At 43.1% G+C, this 24100-nt stretch overlaps 1 protein-coding gene and 1 long non-coding RNA gene across 2 annotated transcripts; one reads left to right on the top strand and one right to left on the bottom strand.

The window, feature by feature from the left end:
- Positions 1 to 11342: 11342 nt before the first annotated feature.
- Positions 11343 to 13512, top strand: LOC134094426 (uncharacterized). Its single transcript, XR_009940442.1, has 2 exons — positions 11343 to 11444; positions 12459 to 13512. It is a non-coding gene; the product is annotated as an uncharacterized LOC134094426 (long non-coding RNA).
- A 2384-nt stretch (positions 13513 to 15896) lies between these two features.
- Positions 15897 to 23844, bottom strand: LOC134093910 (fatty acyl-CoA hydrolase precursor, medium chain-like). The gene is made up of 13 exons (XM_062547214.1): positions 23694 to 23844; positions 21123 to 21312; positions 20723 to 20861; positions 19945 to 20078; positions 19336 to 19489; positions 18727 to 18831; positions 18525 to 18626; positions 18187 to 18330; positions 17959 to 18036; positions 17631 to 17778; positions 16904 to 17053; positions 16561 to 16633; positions 15897 to 16439 (listed from the first exon to the last, which is right to left on the bottom strand). Exons 1-13 carry the CDS (start codon positions 23761 to 23763, stop codon positions 16109 to 16111), a joined length of 1818 nt encoding a protein of 605 aa, XP_062403198.1. The 5' UTR covers positions 23764 to 23844; the 3' UTR covers positions 15897 to 16108.
- Between the last annotated feature and the right edge of the window lie 256 nt (positions 23845 to 24100).

Raw genomic sequence — 24100 nt, 5'->3', positions numbered from 1 at the left:
ATATGCTGCCAGGGTTGTGCATGTGTGAGGATGAGGGTTATATGCTGCCAGGGTTGTGCATGTGTGAGGATGAGGGTTATATGCTGCCAGGGTTGTGCATGTTAGGCTCTGCAGCTGAGTTCTGGACACTGTAGCCAGTCAAGGGCCTTGCTGGGCAGACCAGACGGGGCACCATTGCAATAGACCTGAAGTTCGCCTACAAAAAAAGCTGCCATGCATCTTTGCCCAAATAAGGAGATCCGGTGTCTTGTTTTGAGAAATGTGGGGGAAAAGGGTACATACTCAGTTTGACCATCAATCTGATTGAAATACATGCACAATTTTTTTTTTTTATCTTCAAAAAATTGATTTTGCAAAAATGTTTCAGATAGGGTTAATATATGGAGGTAATAGGTTTGTTTCTTTTAGCTTGCATAGAACACTGTCCTGTGGGAAATACACAATGCGGCTGATACACATGAAATTACTGTAGGTAGTTCTGTATTTTCCCGGGGACAGGCAACCAAAAACGGGGACTGAAACCAGGGACGTCTGGTCACCCTATAGACTGGAAGGAAAAGGTGGAGTCCAAGATGACACCATGCAGGTTGCAGACCTCTGGGGATGGATAGATGGAGCAGCCATCGACATCCAGGAGGACGTCACCAACCTTTTTCAGTTGTGATGCAGGAGCCACCACCATGAGGTCTGTTGAATTATGACTGTAGCTAGCGTAGCAGTCATCTAGTGATCGTCAAAGTATTTTTTTTTTTGTCCCCGTCATCTACTTCCTGAATTTTTGGTCAACGATTCCCGGGACACCGTAACACCGAGGTACATGAAACTTCATGGGCATGTAGGCGTCGGCATGTAGCCCCAGTAGACTTCTACAGAAAATTGTTTGGTCCCCGGGGTCCACTCCACCCCCGTGCTGACCCATTGGCCTGCATATGGTGCCAGGGGGAGTACCTGGGCATCGGGCTGAAGCAGCAGGTGGGAGATCACCTGAAGGGTGACCGCTACACCTTCATGACCCGGACACTGCCAGAGAAGATCCAGGAGATGAAACCAACATCAGCAGCTGTTGGAATAAACACTTTAGTAGAAGGTGTACTTCCTTTGATGTTGTTGGGCATGTGTGTATGTTTCAGTTGAGAGTTGTATGACGCAAGGCATATCAATTAGTGCATTTTTTTTTATTTGAATATGAATATTCTGTTCCATGACTCTGTAATGGTGTATTCTGTTGAATGCACAGTATGGAGGATACTGTGTGTGTACAGTCTTTATTAAAAAGCCTGTTCGCCAGTTTACTCAAAACGGTCAACTCTCATTATTCAATTCAATGGCCAGAGCCAGTGAGAACACTCATTGAAACGTGAGAGGTATGTTTCAACTCGTCTTAGTTAAAGGAACACTTCACCGTTTTTTTTTCATGTTAAACTATGTTATTCCCTTAACTAAGACGAGTTGATACTACACACCTCTCACGTTTCAATGCGTGCACTCACTGGCTCTGGCGCGAGGCGCTACTTTGATTGCACTTAGCTAGCCCGGTTAATTCATTAGGATCCAAACAGAGATGAAGCTAGAAGGGGACCAAACACCTCCATGTTTTCCCTATTAAAATACAGTTACAGGAGTAGTCACATGACCAAGTATGGTGAGACAAAAGGTTCTCCGGAAGGAACCTCATCATAACATAATCCTTAACATAACAGCAACGTTATGCTGTGTTGTCTGTCTGTGTTGAGTTCTGATTGTATTGTAGACTGTGTATGTATGCAGCGCATGAGTCCAAGAGCAATTTCCCTCTGGTTCAATCAATCAGCTTCAGCACTGCACCGATGTCCTTCATGTTTTTCCCCCCAATGACACAAGCACACAAAGACATCTAATGACCGGGTACACACAGACACGTCGCACACACACACACACACACACACACACACACACACACACACACACACAAAAAACATCTTATGACGGGGCTCTGGTTGAAAAATGCTGGAATTCTCCCTAAACATGACCTTCCCCAAAACTTCCACTGGAGCCACTGGCTCACTGGGGCCCCGTCATCAGAAAAGTGGAACTTGTGTGTTGGTCACTCTGCTCCAAAAACTCCACACTTGCAGATCCCGGCACAGGCACTTCCAGAGGAAGTGTGTGTTTGAGCATGTGTGTGTCAGGCCTGTGGGGGAAAAGATATCTGCACGGGTTCTTTAAAGGAAGTGTGTGGCGTGGAGGAAGCGTTGGTTGTGATGCTATATAATAATCGCAGTCTGTTTCTAAACCAGCACATGCATCTTGACTCCCACTGGGACGCTGAGGCTCAGACAGATTCTAATCATGGTAAGAGAACATATCAAGATTCTAATCATGGTAAGAGAAACTTTCAATGAGCAACATATCAAGATTCAAGCATTCAAGAATGATGATAATACCATAATATCCCAATTATTAGCTGCGGCTTATACATTGACTTTGCAAAATCTCTTCAACTTTGAGGTTAAGATATGGGGGCAGTTGATATGGTATTAATATGGTTTTGCTTCTTCTAACTTGCATAAAACACTGTCCTGCAGCTTATACACAATGCAGCCAACACTAAGAGAATAGAGAAACTAGAGAGCAGGTTTTATTAGCGGTGAGGAGCGCTTGAGCAAGTCGAGAGGTGGTACTGACACAGTGGCCGGGTTTCCCAAAATTGTTAAGAAGCTCTTAAGTGCTAAGAACTTCTTAGGAGCGTTGTAAGAATGTTCTAAGAACGCTCCTAAGAAGTTCTTAGGACTTAAGAGCTTCTTAACGATTTTGGGAAACCCGGCCCAGATCACAGACCTCTGAAGTTCGCCTACAAAAAAGATACCGCAGCTTAGCCCAAATAAGGAGATCCGGTATCTTGTCACTATCCACAGTATGGATACTGTCGAGTGGGTACTGTGATCTTCAGTATGCGAAGATGGCACACTTTGGTCTTTGCTATCCCAGAGCTAACTTACATTGGCCGGGTTTCCCAAAATCGTTAAGAAGCTCTTAAGTCCTAAGAACTTCTTAGGAGCGTTCTTAGAACATTCTTACAACGCTCCTAAGAAGTTCTTAGCACTTAAGAGCTTCTTAACAATTTTGGGAAACCCGGCCAATGTAACTTGCCATAGGCAGTTAGCTTCAATTAACACCTGTGTGTTCTTATATGGGCAAAGATGGCAGCTTTGGTTCCTTTTTGTAGGTGAATTTCAGAGGTCCTCATCTCACTCTTTCAACTCAAATGACCGTTGGTGGTCAGTGCAGTTGTTCCTGATGACCCAGAGCTGATAGTGTTGTGATAGCAACGTGCCGCTCTCCTCTACTGGTTTATGGTCTAAATGCAGTGTGGGTGTGCAACACAAACAATGTGTACCTGTGGATGCTGATATGTTTTGTAATGATAATAATAATGTTACGGTTATGTGTGTATGTGCACAGTACCTGGATGGCGATGTTTTATGGTTGTGTGTGTGTGTGTGTGTGTGTGTGTGTGTGTGTGTGTGTTTTCCAGGTGAGAGAACATACGAGTATCCTTGTGGATGGTGGTGATGAAAAGTCTGAAGTCTGCTCCCAGGGGTGGGCCGCTAGTGAACCAGGACGGGACCGCTAGTGGATGAAGGCTGGACCAATGAATTCCTCTCATCTCTCCTATGGCCTATCAGAGAGCACCGTAGTGGCCTATCAGAGAGCACCATAGTGGCCAACATCTGCCACCAGCGCCCCCTCCTGCTCAAAAGGAGAAGTTACCTGACGAGAACAAAGCACTCAGATTTAGTCATACTGTAGCAACAGTCTTGGCTTTTCTGGACATTTCACACTATTGGATTCTACCAGCATACTTTAGTTGCTCACCACATACGGACAAGTCCAAGGGCTCTTTTTTAAGAGCATTTGTGACTTCAAGTTGAATATAAAATGAGATTCTGTTCCCAAAATAAGATCCCAAAAATGGTATCCATGTTGGATCTGTACTCAGTAGGGGCAGCATAACACTGTGGTAGCCATGTTGGATCTGTGCTCAGTGCAGGCAGCATAACACTGTGGTAGCCATGTTGGATCTGTGCTCAGTGCGGGCAGCATAACACTGTGGTAGCCATGTTGGATCTGTACTCAGTGCGGGCAGCATAACACTGTGGTAGCCATGTTGGATCTGTGCTCAGTGTGGGCAGCTAATGTGTGTACAAACCGTGCGAGGTAGCGCACGTTATGGAGCGCCATAGAGCCGTCGTCAGTGCTGGTGTGATGTTTGGTCATCGCCGTCTCTCTATGGCCCAGTGTGGAGAGTGTGTCAGGACGTGGACCAGTTTACTTGGTTATGTGGTCACGGAGTCACAAAGTCCCAGCAGGCCAATGACTGCCCCCTCTCCTACCCTTGTGTGTGTGTGTGTGTGTGGGACAGGAGCTCTGTCTGTCTCAAGTCACGTGTGTGTGTGTGTGTGTGTGTGTGTGTGTGTGAGAGGGGAGGTAGATGTTAAGAGCCCAGTTGGTGTTCTGTGAGACCACAGGGAAATGCTCCAATGATTATTCAATAAAACACATTCCATCCATGAAGCCGTGTGTGTGGTGTGGATTTGTGCCGTGTGTGGTGTGGTGTGGTGTGTGGTGTGTGGTGTGTGTGGTGTGTGTGTGTGTGGTGTGTGGGTGGTGTGTGTGTGGATTTGTGCCGTCGGTGAGACACTGTGTTCTTCTTCAGCTCACGTGGTATTGAACAGACCAATCAGTGCATGCCTTGCTCCGCCCCCTACTGCAATTTGTGAACACTCACAACTGAACGACATACTTCAATCACAAGCGCAGTTGAAATAAGTTAAAGAGTAAATCTGGCATTAAATGGGTTTAGATACAGTATGTTAACCATGACCATAAGCTAGAATCATGGACGAGAGGTGACCTACTGTATCCAGACCCAAAGTATTCTGAAATTAGCCAGTTTTTACAGATTCTTCCATAGCGCTATTACAGTAAGCGCGGATTGTAGGCCTACACTTACACACACTTTTGGAAGAAAACGTGTGTTTTTGGTAAGAATCGACCCAAGAAACTACACAATGTAGATTTAAGCAGACTAATTACTGTTTAACAGAGTCATCAGCAAACTTCATTTATTTTTTTCTGTTTCTAAACTGACTTCTGCAGCTGTTTGTGCAGAATATACAGGAGAGGTAAACGTGCACACCCTTGATGTACAGTCGCTTGTGCATGAGTGGAGCTTATCAGAAAGGACATTGACCCTTTTTTTTTTTTTACATTGCATTCGGTAATTGACTTGTACAGACTTTCCCCACAACACGGAGGCGACCGTAAGGTTCAGACTTGTAAAACGGTCTTTTTAAATAAACTCTTGGTACATTTACGTTCCTGATGCTTTGTGTATGTGTAGGGACCCTATGACCCTAGGAATTGTGTGGATGACCTTTATTGTTGTTGTTGCTTTCACCTTTCCCACTGCCACGTAACAGTTTCTTCTCCACCCTCTCTTGAGTTTCACTTTCCTTTCTGCCAAAGTGTGTGTGGGTGGGGGTTAGGGGATTGCGATTGGTATTGTGATAGCCGTGATAGTGTGTGCATGTGTGTGTGTGTGTGTGTATGTGTGTGTATGTGTGTGTGTGTGTGTGTGTGTGTGTGTGTGTGTGTGTGTGTGTGTGTGTGTGTGTGTGCGTGTGTTTAAAAAGCCTCTCCGTTCTCTCTGCTTCAGTACTCCCAGCTGTTCTGCCAGACACTCATCATGGTAAGAAGTGCATTCATTACTGAACCTGTACTTTAGAAGCATAATCTTTTTTTCAAATGAAACGTAACACTCTGAGGTTTCTTGTAGACTATTTTGATTGTACGCCAGGTGTTCTGATATAGAATGACTACACAAAATATGGAATAATTACACAAAAGTCTCTAATTTTGCATTTACTTGGTTCAATGGTTGTTTATAAGAAGGAATATACATCTTACAACTAATATTGGATAAAACAGCATGAAGATTACGTTTCTATGAATTCTTGTGAATATTTCAGTACCCAGAATGCATCTACTTATTGTAGTGCAGCTAAACTGCAGCCAGATGTCAGTGTAGCACTAAAGGCGGAGGAGGGGTTGGAGGGCATTTAAATAATTGAGACATAGTAAAATTATTCTGACAATGCAAAGCACTAGATTGTACATGAAAAATGTTGTCATGTATGGATTCCCAAGAGTCCAAGCTTCCAAAAGGTGTATAACATTAGTATATAGGTGGGGAGGTGGGGGAGTGGGGTGTACCGTGGAAGGTACACTGTTCCATGAGTCTTGTGTTTACTGTCTCCTGTATGTTTTTGTGTCTTCTGTGTTATTGTTAGTGTTGTAGTGTTGAATGTAATATGTAATATGTAGTATTATATGTTGTGTTATTGTTCATATTATAGTGTTAAACATCATAGTGTTGAATGCAATATGCAGTATTACCGTATTCAATTTATCTGTAGCCTTACTGAGTACTTTTATGTGTAGTCCTGTCATGCATCATGTCATCTCCTAGGTATTAGGTCACTCCTAGTCTGACCAGTCTACAACTGGTCTTTAACAGAGCTCTATCCACAACTGTTTTTTAAAGGATATGGCACCACCTAGTGGCATAATGTGTGTGTTTCCATCCCTGCAGTTCTGTGACATAGTACAATGTAATATGGTCCTAATGGTCCAAAATATCTGCAGTAAAGTGCAAAATACTCTCTTTGTAGTGTAATGCAATTGTTTAATGTCCATAATGTTTAATTTCCTGCATATGAAATGCAAATAATTGCAAAATTATAGCTTTGATACTCAAAATACCTCCGTTTTGACACGTGATGGAGAGCAGTATTTTTTTTGCATGTAATGGCTTATGTGATTTTAATCACAGGAATCTAGGATTAGTACTTAGTGTTGTCTGTCTGTGTTGAATTTGTATTCTAAGCTTTTATTCTGTGAAACTAATTGTGGCATTTTAATGCTCAATTCCCTTTGTGCAGCCTGCTGAGGAGGACGAAGACGAAGATGATGATGATAACAACGACGAGTGATGTCTTTGCGACAGTTAGGTGGTAAATCTCTGCTGCTAAGGGTGGAGTACTGGACCCTGTTCCCATCCTTTGGGAATAGAGTCCAGTTGGCAGAAGAGCTACCAATAGATACCAACGACAGACAGATCTCCATGGAGACCTGTGACAGCTCCAGGAAATAACAAAATGAAGGGGACAGAGGTCAGCTCCCCAGCCAGAAGAAGAAGATATTACTCTTTCTACCTGGCCCGCCTGAAAAACTCTGTGCCTGACCCCAAAGACGGACGTCTCAGGCACTTTCAATGACCTCTCAGTGCCTGACCCAGAAAGGCACGCCTCAGGCACCACTCTCAAAGACGCCTCAAGCACTCTCAAAGACGCCTCAAGCACTCTCAAAGACGCCTCAGGCACCACTCTTAAAAACGTCTCAGGCACTCTTAAAAACGCCTCAGGCACCACTCACAAAGACGCCTCAAGCACTCTCAAAGACGCCTCAAGCACTCTCAAAGACGCCTCAGGCACTCTTAAAAACGCCTCAGGCACTCTTAAAAACGCCTCAGGCACCACTCACAAAGACGCCTCAGGCACCACTCTTAAAAACGCCTCAGGCACTCTTAAAAACGCCTCAGGCACTCTCAAAGACGTCTCAGGCACTCTCAAAGACGTCTCAGGCACTCTCAAAGACGCCTCAGGCACCACTCTCAAAGACGCCTCAGGCACCACTCTTAAAAACGCCTCAGGCACCACTCTCAAAGACGCCTCAAGCACTCTCAAAGACGCCTCAGGCACTCTTAAAAACGCCTCAAGCACTCTCAAAGACGCCTCAGGCACTCTTAAAAACGCCTCAGGCACTCTTAAAAACGCCTCAGGCACCACTCTTAAAAACGCCTCAAGCACTCTCAAAGACGCCTCAAGCACTCTCAAAGACGCCTCAGGCACTCTTAAAAACGCCTCAGGCACTCTTAAAAACGCCTCAGGCACCACTCACAAAGACGCCTCAGGCACCACTCTTAAAAACGCCTCAGGCACTCTTAAAAACGCCTCAGGCACTCTCAAAGACGTCTCAGGCACTCTCAAAGACGTCTCAGGCACTCTCAAAGACGCCTCAGGCACCACTCTCAAAGACGCCTCAGGCACCACTCTTAAAAACGCCTCAGGCACCACTCTCAAAGACGCCTCAAGCACTCTCAAAGACGCCTCAGGCACTCTTAAAAACGCCTCAAGCACTCTCAAAGACGCCTCAGGCACTCTTAAAAACGCCTCAGGCACTCTTAAAAACGCCTCAGGCACCACTCTTAAAAACGCCTCAGGCACTCTTAAAAACGCCTCAGGCACCACTCACAAAGACGCCTCAGGCACCACTCTTAAAAACGCCTCAGGCACTCTCAAAGACGTCTCAGGCACTCTCAAAGACGTCTCAGGCACCACTCTCAAAGACGCCTCAGGCACTCTTAAAGAGTCCATTAGCGTGGATGTAGCATGACTAAAGTTACATTCTGGTCTAATGGAAAGAAATGTATATGATATGATTGTTTAATATACATTTGTAAAGCTATATTTATGTACAATATAAAAGTGCTAAGATAAAGATAGAATAATAATAATGTCTGAATCAAGGCAAAATATATACACATATATATGTATATATACATTAAAGGGGGACTATGCACGTTTTTTTTAAGCTCAATATGCTTGAACTAATCAGCTTCATAGCGGAGAAACCACCCTTGCAAGTCAGTGCCACACGGCCAGAGAGTCTCGCAGCCTTGCGATCATGCTCATGATAAGGCAGACCGACTGATTGAGGAGTGTTGTAAAATATACACTCTAAAGCTGGAGGGGAAGCTCTGCAGAGAAACCTGCAAGCGTAAAAAATAGTGAAGAAATTGCCAAACCGGCATAGTTCCTCTTTAATAAGCACACAAAGCAGTACGCGTATGTAGTGCTACAGTATGTGCTCTTGTGCTCTTGTGCTCTTGTATCTGTTGTATAACCTCTTTTACTTGGTTGTGTGGAGGGGAACCTCATTCGCATTGCCAGAAGGCGAGCATTCGACAGAACCCTGCTCTGTTCTTGTCTGTCCAGCTGTATGGTACATGTGGGTGGGGCCACATAAAAATGTTCCTCATAATAAAAATAAATAAATAAATAAGACTAATACTAATAAAAACACTTATCTCTTGTGTTCTCTCTGCCTTGCTGACGGTGATGAGTGTGTTTGTGTGTGTGATCAGAGATGATATCGTGGCTGACTGTTCACAGACCAGAAAACCTGTTGAAGTCCAAATCTGTTCACAGACCAGAAAACCTGTTGAAGTCCAAATCTGTTCACAGATCAGAAAACCTGTTGAAGTCCAAATCTGTTCACATACCAGAAAACCTGTTCTGGTGCTCTTACAGATACACTTGACTTCATAGCAATTAAACAGCTCAGAAACTAAGAACTACTTAATGTTAGCATGTCTGCTAGTTGTAACAGGAGTATTTCACCGTCCCTCGATTATAGTCTGCATTGTGTTTCATTTTTTAAATAAGAAACGGAGGCATAACAACTGCACTCTCAGCAAATGATTTATTGCTCGTTGTACAAGGTATACGGGGGCAACCCAAGTTCAAAAGCAAGAGCAACCTGTTGAGCAGGGATGGCCAGTATTTATGATACATTTAGAATATGTGTCTCAAATACAAAATAGTATCAACATACTTTATAGGTGTGTACTTTTGTAGCTAAATACTGTCAAATATGGTGGTTACATCATAAAAGTGCAAAACAATGAACATACTGTAGGCTCTGACTGCTGCTGACATTTAATTGAATTGAATTTACAGTACATTTTAATGTAATTTCATTTCATTTCATTTACTAACAACTAAAACTTTAGGCAACAACAACTCTGTAGTCCTGCTCAAAAAGTTGCTCTGTGTATCACCCAAAGCATTCAGGGCATGCAATGGTAATGTCAGATACTTCATTCTCCAAATGATTTGTCAGCTTGAGTTTGAAGTAGTTTTGGTTTGTTTGACGCTGAAGAATGCTATTAAAATGATCTCCAAATGGAGACGCCGAGTTGACCGGAGTTGACCGGAGGGCAGGCAGGGATGTGGTCTTCTGGGTAGATTTGATTAAGCTGTCTCTGCTGGGGTGAGCAATTAATTAGGTACACCATTTTGGCGTTTCGTCTGCTTACAATAAGCATTCTGTCTCGGCCATTTCTGTGGCTGAGGCAAAGAGACAAGAGAAAGCATGACATAGAAAATCACTCAAATCTAACAACGCACATTCTCAATAGGCTTGGTGGTTGCTTGACAAGTTCAGTGACTTTTTTGAGGACATCGCTGATAAAGTGTTTAGCTACTGTATGAGGTGCAACAGACAGGTCATCTGTTGATTGTTTGCAGATTTATGGCCTTCCTTGTAGGCAGAAGTAGAGATGTTTCCCTGTGAAGGAATTTCTCTGTAAAATTCAGGCAATTAATGTGCTTTACCGTGGACACAGAAAAGCAAAACAGTCATACAAAAATGAATTAAAAGTGTAAAGGCATAGTGTGGACCACTTTCTGAAGGAATTCCCCAGCGAAGGAATTGTGTGGGTGGCTTCTGAAGGAATTCCCAGCAAAGGAATTGTGTGGGTGGCTTCTGAAGGAATTTTCCAGTGAAGGAATTGTGTGGGTGACTTTTATTGTTGTTGTTGCTTTCACCTTTCCCACTGCCACGAAACAGGTTCTTCTCCACCCTCTTTTGAGTTTCACTTTCCTTTCTGCCAAAGTGTGTGTATCCACCTCTTTCCTTAACCCGGAAATATGTATCGTTGCGATGGTTACGATACTGTTTTCAACTTCCGTTCATTCTGTTAACATGTGCGTTCTCCATAGCAAACTAGATTATGCCTCAATTTAGATTTCTTTCGAAATGTTGACAATTCTGCCCTCAGCATGTATATACTGCATCACATATACCCGATATAAAATAGAAAAGTTGACTTTTATATGCGTTATGATATGTTAAGCACCGTAAACCGTCACGTTAAAACAGATACAATGCAGCTTCGCCGGAAATAGAAAACCGTCTCGGTGTCATGGCGACACCCATTGTTGGGCTGCGGAATATCGTGGATAGCTGGGATGAGTTGTGTTAGTGTGGAGGAAGAATGTGGATGCCTGTGTGTCTGTTTGGTGTGTATGTGTAAGTGGGAGGAGTTAAGGTGTGTGTGTGTATGTGTATGTGTGTGTGTGTGTGTGTGTGTGTGTGTGTGTGTGTGTGTGTGTGTGTGTGTGTGTGTGTGTGTGTGTGTGTGTGTGTGTGTGTGTGTGTGTGTGTGTGTGTGTGTGTGTGTGTGTGTGTGTGTGTGTGTGTGTGTGTGTGTGTTTAAAAAGCCTCTCCGTTCTCTCTGTTTCAGTCCTTCCTTGCTGTTCTGCCAGACACTCATCATGGTAAGAAGTTCATTCATTACTGAATCTGTTGTAGTTTAGCACTGGAGTACCTCAATAGTAATTTCACAATCTGAATGGGTCATGATATGTACAGTATGTCTGATATCTGAATGGGTCATGATATGTACAGTATGTCTGATGTCTGATGAGGTCATGATATGTACAGTATGTCTGATATCTGAATGGGTCATGATATGTACAGTATGTCTGATATCTGAATGGGTTATGATATGTACAGTATGTCTGATGTCTGAATGGGTCTATTTGCATGCAACACTAAATGCTCAGATGAAGCTGGGGATTTTTTGTCACCAATTCTGAAGTACTGCAGTCTGTGTTCTTATGAGTCTTGTGTTTACTGTCTCTGTATGTTTTTGTGTCTTCTGCGTTATTGTTAGTGTTGTAGTGTTGAATGTAATATGTAATATGTAGTATTATATGTTGTGTTATTGCTCATATTATAGTGTTAAATGTAATATGTAGTATTATATGTTGTGTTATTGTTCATATTATAATGTTAAACATCATGTTGAATGCAATATGCAGTATTATTCAATCTTATCTGTAGCCTTACTGAGTACTTTTATGTGTAGTCCTGTCATGTATCATGTACTGTAGTTCAATCTCACTGATTCATTTTACACGCCATCTACGACTCTGGTCTGTAAAGGATATGGCACCACCTAGTGGTGTGTAATCCATCTGCAGCTATGAAAAAAACAAAGAAAAAACACTTTTTCTGAACTACAGCAAGTGTAGTACAATGTAGTGCAGTGCAGTGCTATCAAGTCCATAATGTTTAATTTCCTGCTATTTGAAATGCAAGTAATTACAATATTTTTTCATATAATTTTGACTCTCAGAAAACCTCAGTTTTGACACTTGAAATAGTGTAATTCATTGTATGTATGGGATGGCTTGTGTGACCATAAGAAATACTTTGTTGTCTCTCTTTAGAGCTCAGTGCTTCTGTTGACATAACTGTGAAACTAACGGCGGCATTTTAATGTGCAGGCAACTGAGGAGGGGGAGGACGAAGAAGAAGATGATGATGACAATGATGATGCTGACTGGTGCCTTTGATGATGATGTGTAGTCATAAATCTCTGCTCCCAGGGGCGGAGTCCTGGGCCCTGTTCCCTTCCTACGTCCTACATCCCCCGACTTCACTTCCTCTTCCTACTTCTGACTTCCTCTGCCCTCTTCCTGTTTCTTACACCCAAACTCCCTCCTTCCCATTCCACTCCCCTTCCTTTGGGAACAGAGTCCAGGAGGCAGAAGAGATTATTAGACGTATGCATACCTCTCAGCCTCTCTCTGGGGAAACTCCAGAAAGTCTCTGAGAAACTCCAGAATGTCTCCTGAGAAACTCCAGAGTGCAGGGGCGTCACTAGGTATGTTTTACTGGGGCACATGCCCCAGTAAAAATAAGTTGTGCCCCAGTAAAAAAAAATGTCTTACATGTACACAAACGACGCAGTGCCCCAGTAAACATGTACACAAATGACACAGTGCCCCAGTAAACATGTACACAAAAGACACAGTGCCCCAGTAAACCTTAATTCCTAGTGACTCCCCTGCCAGAATGTCTCCTGAGAAACTCCGGAATGTCTCCTGAGTCTCCAGGATGTCTACTGTGAAATTCTCACCCTGCTTGCAGATCTAGACGTCTAGTGACGTACAGTATGCAGACTAGCAGACTTGAGTAGCCTAATTACAGTATATTGTAATAGTCTTCTCTTCCTTGATTTTGATGTGACGTCTCACATTATATGACTAGGATTTTTATGCGTTTGAAATGTGCTTTTATAGTTATACTTGTTTATACCTGTATGCGCATAATAGAAACTTGAATATAGCAACAGAAGATCTTCTACAGATGATAGCTTCTGCACGCTATGTTCTCTTGCGTCTACAAGCTCTTTTACTTGGTTGTGTGGAGGGGAACTTGTCACGGCATCACAGCCATGTGCATTCAACTGACTGCTGTTTGCTCTTACTGGATGCCTGATAAGGCCACATGAGAACACACCCCATAAACATAATAATAATAAAACACCTGACCTTATATCCTCCTTCTGCCATTCTTTGACAGTGGTGTGTGTGTGCGTGTGTGTGTGTGTCTGGAGCTTTTAACGGCTGTCCAGCTGATCAGAGATGACAGTGTGGCCTCAGTTGTCCTTCTCCGACTGTTCACAGACCTGTTGAAGATCTGGGTGTGACAGGGCTCTTGACAGGGGAGGAGAGGGGGGGCAGGGCCCAGGGGAGGGGGGGGGGGGGGCTTGCATGGCATAACACAGCTTACTTACTGTGATGTGTGAATGTGTGTATTGGGCAGCACTTGTATGAATGTATGACTTACGCACAGTTGGGTCAGAGCTACAGTGATCACACTCTGCAAGATACGCACGCACGCACGCACACACACACACACACACACACACACACACACACACACATACACATTTTAACTCTTTATTTTAATCCAATTAAATGTCTTGTCTAAATGTAATGTCAAATATTACATTACTTTACATTACATTTGGCTGACACTTTTTAACCAAAGTGACTTACAACATGGTACATTTCAAGCTTTTTAAAGCAATTTTAACAACAATTGTAGGAAAAGTTTTACACAGTGTATAAGAATAATGAAAAATGAAAAATAATAATGAAAATGTAAAAAGGTAGAGTGCAGTAGGAATAAGTGCATCAGTGAGTGCAGTTGTCTGGAGGGGGAATGCAGCTGGGAATGAGCGCCTCCCTCTGGTCTCTGTCGAGGTTGTCATGGTCATGGACCCCTCGACAGGCACAATTATGTGGTAAGTCAAGGATCAGCAAGACTAGTTGTAAGTGGTGCTATGAGAGGAGATGTTCTCTGAAGAGCTTTGTCTTCAGAAGTTTTTTGAAGATAGAGAGGGATGTCCTTACTCTAGTAGGAACTGGTAGTGCGTTCTACCAACGAGGAACAACAGATGAAAAAAAGTTTGGATTGGCCTGCGTGTGCCGGTGGTAGAGCTCCTGAGGAATGCAACGGTCGTGTGCTAGCATATGCCTGTATTGCAGTTGATTTCTTCAGCGTTGCTATGGCAGTCGGCCAGCTTTGTTGCAGTGGATAACCGACACCCGGTACCAAAATCACCCGGTACCAAAATCGAGCAGAGTGCAGTTGAGTGGAGTGGAGTGGAGCTGATACCATGCACTGGAAAAGTCCCATTTGTAGGCAAGCATTACGTTATAATCTTGATACCATGCGCTGGAAAAGTCCCATTTGTAGGCAAGCATTACGTTATAATCTTGATACCATGCGCTGGAAAAGTCCCATTTGTAGGCAAGCATTACGTTATAATCTTGATACCCTGCGCTGGAAAAGTCCCATTTGTAGGCAAGCATTACGTTATAATCTTGATACCCTGCGCTGGAAAAGTCCCATTTGTAGGCAAGCATTACGTTATAATCTTGATACCCTGCGCTGGAAAAGTCCCATTTGTAGGCAAGCATTACGTTATAATCTTGATACCCTGCGCTGGAAAAGTCCCATTTGTAGGCAAGCATTACGTTATAATCTTGATACCCTGCGCTGGAAAAGTCCCATTTGTAGGCAAGCATTACGTTATAATCTTGATACCCTGCGCTGGAAAAGTCCCATTTGTAGGCAAGCATTACGTTATAATCTTGATACCCTGCGCTGGAAAAGTCCCATTTGTAGGCAAGCATTACGTTATAATCTTGATACCCTGCGCTGGAAAAGTCCCATTTGTAGGCAAGCATTACGTTATAATCTTGATACCCTGCGCTGGAAAAGTCCCATTTGTAGGCAAGCATTACGTTATAATCTCGATACCATGCACTGGAAAAGTCCCATTTGTAGACAAGCATTACGTTATAATCTGGATACCATGCACTGGAAAAGTCCCATTTGTAGGCAAGCATTACGTTATAATCTTGACTTGGTGCGGGCGGCCAACGGTAGCCAATGTAGCTGGATGAGCAATGGGGTGACATGCGTTCTGGAACCTGAAGGGGTTTCACTGTGCAGGCTGGGAGACCTGTCAGGAGTCGCCTGGGTGTTCCCATCCATCCTTGCGCGGTGATTTCATTCACGCTGCTAAGGCGGTCTGGAAACTACCACCCTAATTTCTGCCTGGCATCCGTGGCCCACTGGTTAGGGAATCCGACTTGTGACCAAAGCAAGGCTCCCCCGGAACCGGATTAAGGACTGCCCACTGCTCCAGGTGTGTATGTGTGCTCCTAGCGAGCCCACTGCTCTGAGTGTGTGTGCACTACCCCTGGATGGGTGATGGCTGTATTTATTTATTATCAAATTAAAGGAATGATGTCAGTTTAAATGGATACTAATATGAAATTAGAATAAATTATTTTGATATTGGTACTCAAATTGATTGAGAATTGATCAAAGCATACAGTAGACAAGAGGAACACAGTTTTTTGACGTGCTTGTTTATTTGCTCAGTAGAGAAAAGGAATTATTTTTAATTCTGGTTACTGGATTTAATTATTCTGGTAACTGGATTTAACATTTTTAGATAAAGATGTATTTTTATTGAGTGCATTATTTTCCACAACATACTGGATCTGCTGCCATAACAAGAGGTCTGGCTGACATGAGTGTGATTGGATCAGGTGATCAGCAGCTGTCTCCTCTAGAGCTCAGAGCGCTGCTGCTGCTGCTGCTGCTGCTGCTGCTGCTGTGATCCCTGCTGCTGCTGCTGCTGCTGCTGCTGTGATCCCTGCTGCTGCTGCTGTGATCCCTGCTGCTGCTGCTGCTGCTGCTGCTGCTGCTGTGATCCCTGCTGCTGCTGCTGCTGCTGCTGCTGCTTCATCTCCTGGATCTTCTCTGGCAGTGTCTGGGTCATGAAGGTGTAGCGGTCACCCATCAGGTGTTGTCCCGCCTGCTGCTTCAGCCCGATACCCAGGTACTCCTCCCTGGCACCGTATGCAGGCCAATGGGTCAAGCCAGGCCCGTTGGGGGATCTTTAGAGAAAGCCAGCACAGTACGTACACATGTTCACACACACAGACACACACACAAAATACTGTTATTATTTCAGTCCAAAACATGCAGTGCTTGCAGTACTCTGTGGAGTGAAATTACCCGGTGCGTGCAAAGTTGCCCCAGTATGCCATCATCGTTCTACACAGCTCCTCCTCCTCCTCCGTAAACGTGCCTTACAGAAAGCACAGAGATACAGGATTACATTTTTTTTAATGTAAACATATGTATGCCAACCAATATGCATTTCAAAACTGGATTATTGTTTTGAGACACTCCAAAAAATGTTCCGTGCCAACGTCATATCACTGGCTAAAATGACATTGAAACAACATCAGTTAACAACGTCGCATCAACAGTTGCTATGCCGTTGAAGCAACATTGCTACAACGTTGTTGCAATCATCCTAATTCTGTGTTTGTAGAGAGCACCATGACAGCTTTACCATTCAGCTTGAGGCGGCCGTTAAGGAAGCAGACTCCAAACGCAAAGACAGTCTCGTCTCCGTGGTCTGCTCTGACAAAGCTGGGGCGTCTCTTTGCAAGCATGTTTGGCGGGTGCTGGAACTCATAGGCAAAGACTGGTGCTCCCGAATCTGTGGGAGGACATTTTAAACCACAGCTTTCTCTCTCTCTTTCTCTCTTTTCTCTCTCTCTCTCTCTCTCTCTCTCTTCCTATGTATCCGTGTCTATTCATACATGTACAATGTGTCTTCCTGTGCCATGTGCACTTCATGATACTTTTTTTTTTTAAAGATTTATTTTTGGGCTTTTTATGCCTTTATTTGGACAGGACAGTAGAGAGAATGACAGGAAGTGAGTGGGAGAGAGAGTCGGGGTGGGATCTGGAAAGGACCACGGGGCGGGAATCGAACCCGGGTCGCCAGCGTACGGTGCAGGTGCCCCAGCCAGTTGCGCCACTGCCGGGGCCCACTTCATGATACTTTTAAAAGTTTTAAAAGAAATGGACACTTTTTTCCACACTTCATATGCACCAATGTGGTGGTCAAGGGACAAAAGATGGAAATGAGCCTTTTGGCTATAATCTTATATATTCTGCATTTGTCTCAAATGTTATTAATATATAAATAAACTTCAATGTCATGTGACTCCTCTTCCTATGAAAGCTCGGAATTTGAATGAGGTGCTAGAAATGGGAGGTAAATCTCAAACCTCGGTGAGCATTTGATACTGTGATAGCAGGAATGGTGAACGTAATGTCTCCAAAAAACTCAGTATAGCCATCTCTGTTTTTGATGCGGTCTTCTCCATTCCCTATGTACTCGTTCATGATCAAGGCGGTGCTGATTTCGGTGTCCGGCTGAAAAATAAAGATGTATCTCTCCTTAATTAAAAACAGTCAAAGAAAAAGAAAATCCAGGCTGGGTTTCATATGACTTTCCAGAAATGTCTCTGAGATTGTAGAGAGATACACTATTCAATTCATAATAAATGTAACAAATTCACTTTCCATGATGATCATTTTAGGCTGCATTCTTACATTAGGGTAGAAGAGGTCAAAATAAGTTTTGACTGAGTCACGATCCATCCCCTCTACCCAGTCAGGTGGGGCCCAAAACTGAAAATACACACATTGCCTTTTATATCATGACACCAAGAGCATAGCATATTACTATTCCTATTTTGATCATATAGCACTGTGAGCTTTACAACGTTTTCTGAGATGTACTGTACTGTAAGGATGCATTGTAAAACTGAGTTCACTTACTCTCGGTAGCCCCCAGCCATATTCATGGTTAGTTACACCATTAATTAATGGCACCTTGTTGAACTCATGAGAATTAAGAAGGTCTGGTATTGGCTTTGGTAGAAAATAGCCATCCGTCACCACTCCAAAGAACACCTGAAGATGCTGTGAAAAATGGAAAAATGTTGATACAAATGAAAGAGAAAATATGAACTTTTGAAGCACTTTGAAGATTTTCAAATATCTTCAGAGGAAGAACTATGGGTAAAAGGTATGACATGTTTCTCATAACTCTTTTGTGAAATATGTCATGGCTTTTTATCTGCCCACATCTAAGATACATTGACATTGTTTCTCACCTCCTGCTGAAACTTTATGATTTCCTCTGCTGACATCCGCATCACACAATCCACAATCTGGTCTGGCTTGGTGCCCTCACAGTGTGTTGCATTGGCCACAATCTGGGGATGTAGACAGCATTTCATTAAAGGCTGCATTGCATAGTAAATAAAACATGGTGAAGAAGGGCTGATGCTTAGTGCTGATGATGAAGAGAGGGACCTTTGCTGAGGGCAGAGGATCAGCGTTCATGATGGAAACCATGCCCGCTGTGCCACTCTCTGCTATGGCGCGATGGAAAAGACCCGCGCTTAGCGGGGAAAGAACCTTTTGCAAAGACAAACAGTCATGTATCAGCGCATGCATACACAAAATACAACACATTCACATCCATTGTTTTTTTTAATAAAAATCATTTACATTAATTGTTTTGAAACTAGAACATTTACCTTCATTAATTTAACAGATTCATTTATTGAAAAATACAATAAGTTTGACAATTGATCTTAATGTCTTAATTCAAAAATGTAGTCCCTTGGCCATTGAAATTAAAATAGCCCCATATCATCACATACCCTTCACCATAGCTAGAGATTGGCATGGTGCTTTTTCCAGTAGGCCTCATTGAGCTCAATGCGAATCAAACAGGCTAATAGGCCTACTGGAAAAAGCACCATGCCAATCTGTAGCTATAGTGAAGGGTATGTGATGATGTGGGGTTATTTTAATTCCAACGGCCAAGGGAACTTTATCAGGATGCATACAGTAATATCCTGGATCCTTGATGATTTAGCATGGTATCAAATAGATTTTCTCCCCACTGTAAATTACCAGCAGTGACACGCTAACACCCCCTGCAGACGCTCCAAATATTGTGACGGAGGACGAGTCCCCCCCAAAGCTGTGGATGTTGTCTTTGACCCACTCCAGCGCCGCTAGCTGGTCCAGAAGGCCCAGGTTTCCCGGGGCGTTATCGTCTCCTGTGCTGCGTGTAGGAAACCAAACAGAACTGCTGTGGGTCTGGGGGCCTATAGAGACATGCACTGATACTCAAACATGGGGACAGTGGTTTACTAATTTAGTTCATAAATTATGGGATTCTCTGTTTGAACATATGTTGCATTCCTGTCAATAATTAATTTTAAGGTGTTTGAATGAAGGGGAAAAATACTCAATGGGTGATGTTAATGTTCATTACATCATTAAAATACCAGTCAACATGGCCACAGAATCCGTATACAGCAACCGCTGTGACTCAAACTGTAATCACTTAATCACCACAGCAACCGCTGTGACTCAAACTGAAATCACTTTTTTTCGTATTTCTGGACTATAAGTATACTGTATAATTCGCACCTGACTATAAGTCGCAGAACCAGCCAAACTGAGAAAAGAGTGACTTACAATCCGGAGAGGACGGTAATCAAATAGTTCCCTCACCTGAAGAACCCCAGCATGCCCAGCCTGTACTGCATGTGAACCACAACCACATTCTGATACGCTGCCAGGGCAGATCCATCAAACATGGAGGCACACCCCATAAGAAACGCTCCTCCATGGATCCACACCATCACCTGTGACACACACATCAGCACAGTAAGACATTCAGAACTCGCTGTGTACTACCACAACACTGGCAACAATTGATTGCATAGCCTGTAAGAGGTAAAAGAGTTTTTTCTTCAGCAAAGACTTCGTCTATATTTTTTCAGAGTGCGAACCCTTACTACCATAGCCTGTAAGAGCCAATTTGAGTTTACTGTACTGTACGTTGCAAGTCATTATTTGTTGGTTTGCTGGTTGTGTGTTGATCTGTGTGGGGGAGGTGCGCTGGGCTCTACCATGTGGGTCATGTGGTGCATGCAGTAGTGTACGTGTGCTTACGTTAGTGTAGCACGGTCAGGCAAAGAGGCAACACAGCTTTCGGACCGACCCTGGCTTCAGTGATGACAAAGAGAGGGAGCTGATTAGTTTGTTTGAACCAGATTGTTGTTAATTTTGGGGGGGATTTCGACACACTTTTTATTAAACAGTTGAAATTATTTTTGAGTTTTGGATATTTTTTCAAATGGTCCAGTCAGACTAGTTGCCAATCACCTGAACGTTTGTGACATTTAGGCTACTCAATACAAGAGTGCCACCTGAACGTTTGTGACATTTAGGCTACTCAATACAAGAGTGCCACTTACATAGCCTGTTGTTTTATAATTGAACTTACAGGTAACTTTGCATCTTTGGCAGGCTGAGCAGGAGTGTAGACATTGACATATAGGCAGTCCTCAGACACCTCAGGCAGATCCATGACCAGGCCGACGGACTCCAGCAGGCCTGTAGAAAATGTTGTGTCTTGTACACACCTTAAGATGACACAGATTTTAAAAACATTTAGTGATAGTGCCTATTTGGTGACATGTTGGCAGCGTAGCCTTGTTGCTAAGGCGGACTCTAAGAATGAATATAGGTTGTCTTACTTGCTTGGCTCATTTTCTATCATTGTACTGACAATTTCTCTTTCCCAGTTTTTAATTAATGAAGAAATAAACAAAAGTACATCAAATTTGTACAGCTCAGAATCTTGACATTTAAATAATTGGATTGTGACCCCCAAAAAAACTTACATGGGAGGGAATTGGGTGGCATCTCTGATGCCCCCCCACCCTTGCCCAGGTTGTGGTGGAGCCAGTCTTAGGTTTCCCACTGGAGGTTGGGCAAAAGGCACCCCCAGGTAGGCATGGACCACTGTTGCCTTTCCGTGAACACGCATGTAGTCCCCCCTAAGGACTCCCAGTCTTGTGTGCAGGAGAGGTCCTGATTATCAGAGTAGAAAAATCAGTCAGTTTTCATTAATGTTGGCCTAACTTATATTCAGTTTGATATAATTTTTTATTTTAAAGTCACGCTTTGATTCGATTTTTGATCTTTTAAAAAAAAAATTAAAAAAAATAGGCTATTACTATTAATGCATTCCTTAGGCCTATGTTATTTCCTTTTTTGGGCCTTTTCCTATTCTGTTTTGGGCGGGGGGGGCTTTCATCTAGAAACCGGTGTTTATTTTTAATCCATTCCAACCGCGAGGTTGTAAACAGAATAACCTAAAACACGTTGGGGCAATTGCTCTGTCGCTAGTTTGGAGTTTAACACGGTTTTAAACTCGGTGGTGACGCAAGAAGTCACGTGACGACTTAAGCTCCATTGCTGTGTCATATGCACCTGTGGTTTAACCTGCTGCTGCGTTTTACCTTGATCTCAATTGCTGTGTCTTCAAGGAAATTCAAATCACCCACTAGAGGGCGCATTTAATGCGTGTTAGTCTAATCTCGGAAAGGACATGGTTTTGCGGTAGACTAGACCATAGTTTGCAGGATAGCAAGATAGGTGACAGCTTACGCTTCATAAACCGACACATACACACACTGTTGGCTAGTTTGTACTTATTACACAGTAGGCTACAATAAAGGCTACAGGATAGCAGTTGCTTAAGTTGGCAAATGCCTAACTACAAATGTACAAAGAACGAGTATGCCTATTCGTAAAATAGCCTAACGCACGGTAGATCGTACCATCAACCCTCGACTATGGTCTTTATTTAGGCTACTTAGGCTGCGCAAAGCATTTATTTGAGGCAGACTTCCAGGCAAGAACTTTTGTTACGTGCGTTTTATTGTGAGACCAGAGATACATGCGTTTTGATAGCGGCACCGGCAGGCTATTAAAAGCAGTAGTTTTCAGTTTAGTTTGGGGTTTAATTTACTTTTGGACTGTTTGGTGATGTTGCTAAATGTAGAGACTGATGGGCACTGAAATATTATTATATTTGAAGGTTCACTATTACGTTTCATGTCGTTGAAAGGGATTTCCACCCGCTGTTTGCGGGAGGCGCTTTCATTCATTCAATGACTGAATAGAATATGTAAGGGATAATCAACGACGCGCCGTGCGTTTATAGGAAAATAATGCACGTTCGAAGTGGTAATAAGGACCCGACGCCGCAGGCGGAGGGGACTTTACACTTCGATAAGTGCATCATTTTCCTAGAAATGCACAGGGCGCGTCGTTGATTATCCCTTACATAGAATAGAATAGAATAGAATAGAATAGAATAGCATAGAATAGAATAGAATAGGTACTTGTTTCATCCCGTGAGAGAACCAACCAACCAGCGGCGCTCGGGAGCAGCATGATTTGAAATCGTCTGCCCCTATCCGACACAGTAACATGCATTTCACAGGCATTAAAGACAGTTGTGACATTATGTAGCCTACACCGCACAGATGCATTTTGCCTGGCAATGGTGTAGGCCTGTTTAGGCTGACACAATACGTAGCCTAGTCCCACATGGATTCGTAAAGCTATGCGCACGGAGCCATGGAATGTGGGTTTAGTGCCCAGCATAATTTGTCCATAGTTGGGCTGAAGTGTGGCGATTAAAAGGCTTATTTTTGCTCCTCCGTGTAATGTTCTATTTAATTCGTGACAATTTATTGATTGACTGATTTAATGTTATAAATAGCATAGCCTATACTGGATAAGATTTCAGATTCAGATTTCCACAAAAGTAGCCTAGACTATTTCATGATATATTTCAACATTATTTGCGTTTTATTAAAATGTACTTTACATTTCCAAAGTGTTTTGGCACTTAGAGCGCATTTAGCCACAAGAGTCATAAAAAGTATCCCGTCAAAATCCTGAAATGCGTTAAGACTGTTGAATTCATCTGCTGGGGTAAAACTCAAAACAGCGTACTTCCGGCTTCCAGGCAGTTTAACCCCAGTAACTAGGAATCAGCTGATCCTGTCTCATTTCTGACACAGCAATCACGTTAAACTTCGTGCGCAGCTGCGTGTTAAACTCCAAAACCTCCGTTTTAAGGAGCACGGTTTTAAATCGTAGCACAGCTAGCACAATGCTAACTGACAGAGCAATTGGCCCATAAACGTGAACATAGTGAAATGAAACACTATGTGGGTGTGGCTACATTGTTGATTCTACCTTTGAGTTCAAAGTTTGAGATTGAGATGTAATTTCGATCTCGAATTAAAATCAAAATCATGACACCCCTAGTACTGATAATACATGTCAACAGCCCTAATGTCAAACCAAGATTATGATGATATATTATTTTACTGCAATCTGATTCAGATATTTTACATGTTCTTTCACACTTCCTGGACTACTGCACTACTTACCATTATGTTCTGTTGATGAAGTCAGATGTAAAACACATGCAGTGAGTAAGAGGTTAAAAATAGGTTTCATTATGTTTAGAATGAGATTGAGTCCTGAAAGAGTTGCCCTGATCGCGCTCAGGTTCCTAAAGTTCTTCTGAATGTGCTGAAGTCTACCATTCGCCCACTCTCTACACGCCGACACGCCCCACTCTCTACACACCAACACAATGCACTCTGCCTCCAGATAATGTCCTTTGCTCTATCGGTCAATCTTTATAATGTTGCATGCAGCATGCTAATCAAGGGCTGTGAAAGAGATTAAAGGTTCTTAATGCAAGTTGGGAGCATGGAATTGTCCTAAGTCTCTCGGTTAATGCTGAAGTATTCAGAGTTTCTTTCACTGGAACTAAGGGGCAAAGCCCACC

This window comes from Sardina pilchardus, chromosome 10 (assembly GCF_963854185.1).
Source record: "Sardina pilchardus chromosome 10, fSarPil1.1, whole genome shotgun sequence".
Classification (NCBI taxonomy): domain Eukaryota; kingdom Metazoa; phylum Chordata; class Actinopteri; order Clupeiformes; family Clupeidae; genus Sardina; species Sardina pilchardus.
This window is presented reverse-complemented; position numbering and strand designations above follow the sequence as displayed.

Bases quoted from the DNA above. Each gene is read 5' to 3' on its own strand.
- LOC134093910 (XM_062547214.1), bottom strand. From the start codon at position 23,763: ATGAAACCTATTTTTAACCTCTTACTCACTGCATGTGTTTTACATCTG. The intron at 19,490-19,944 runs GTGAGGGAACTA...TCCTACACGCAG, and splicing joins GGCATGCTGGGGTTCTTCAG to CACAGGAGACGATAACGCCC. The intron at 17,779-17,958 runs GTAAGAATGCAG...TTTATTTTTCAG, and splicing joins TTGACCTCTTCTACCCTAAT to CCGGACACCGAAATCAGCAC.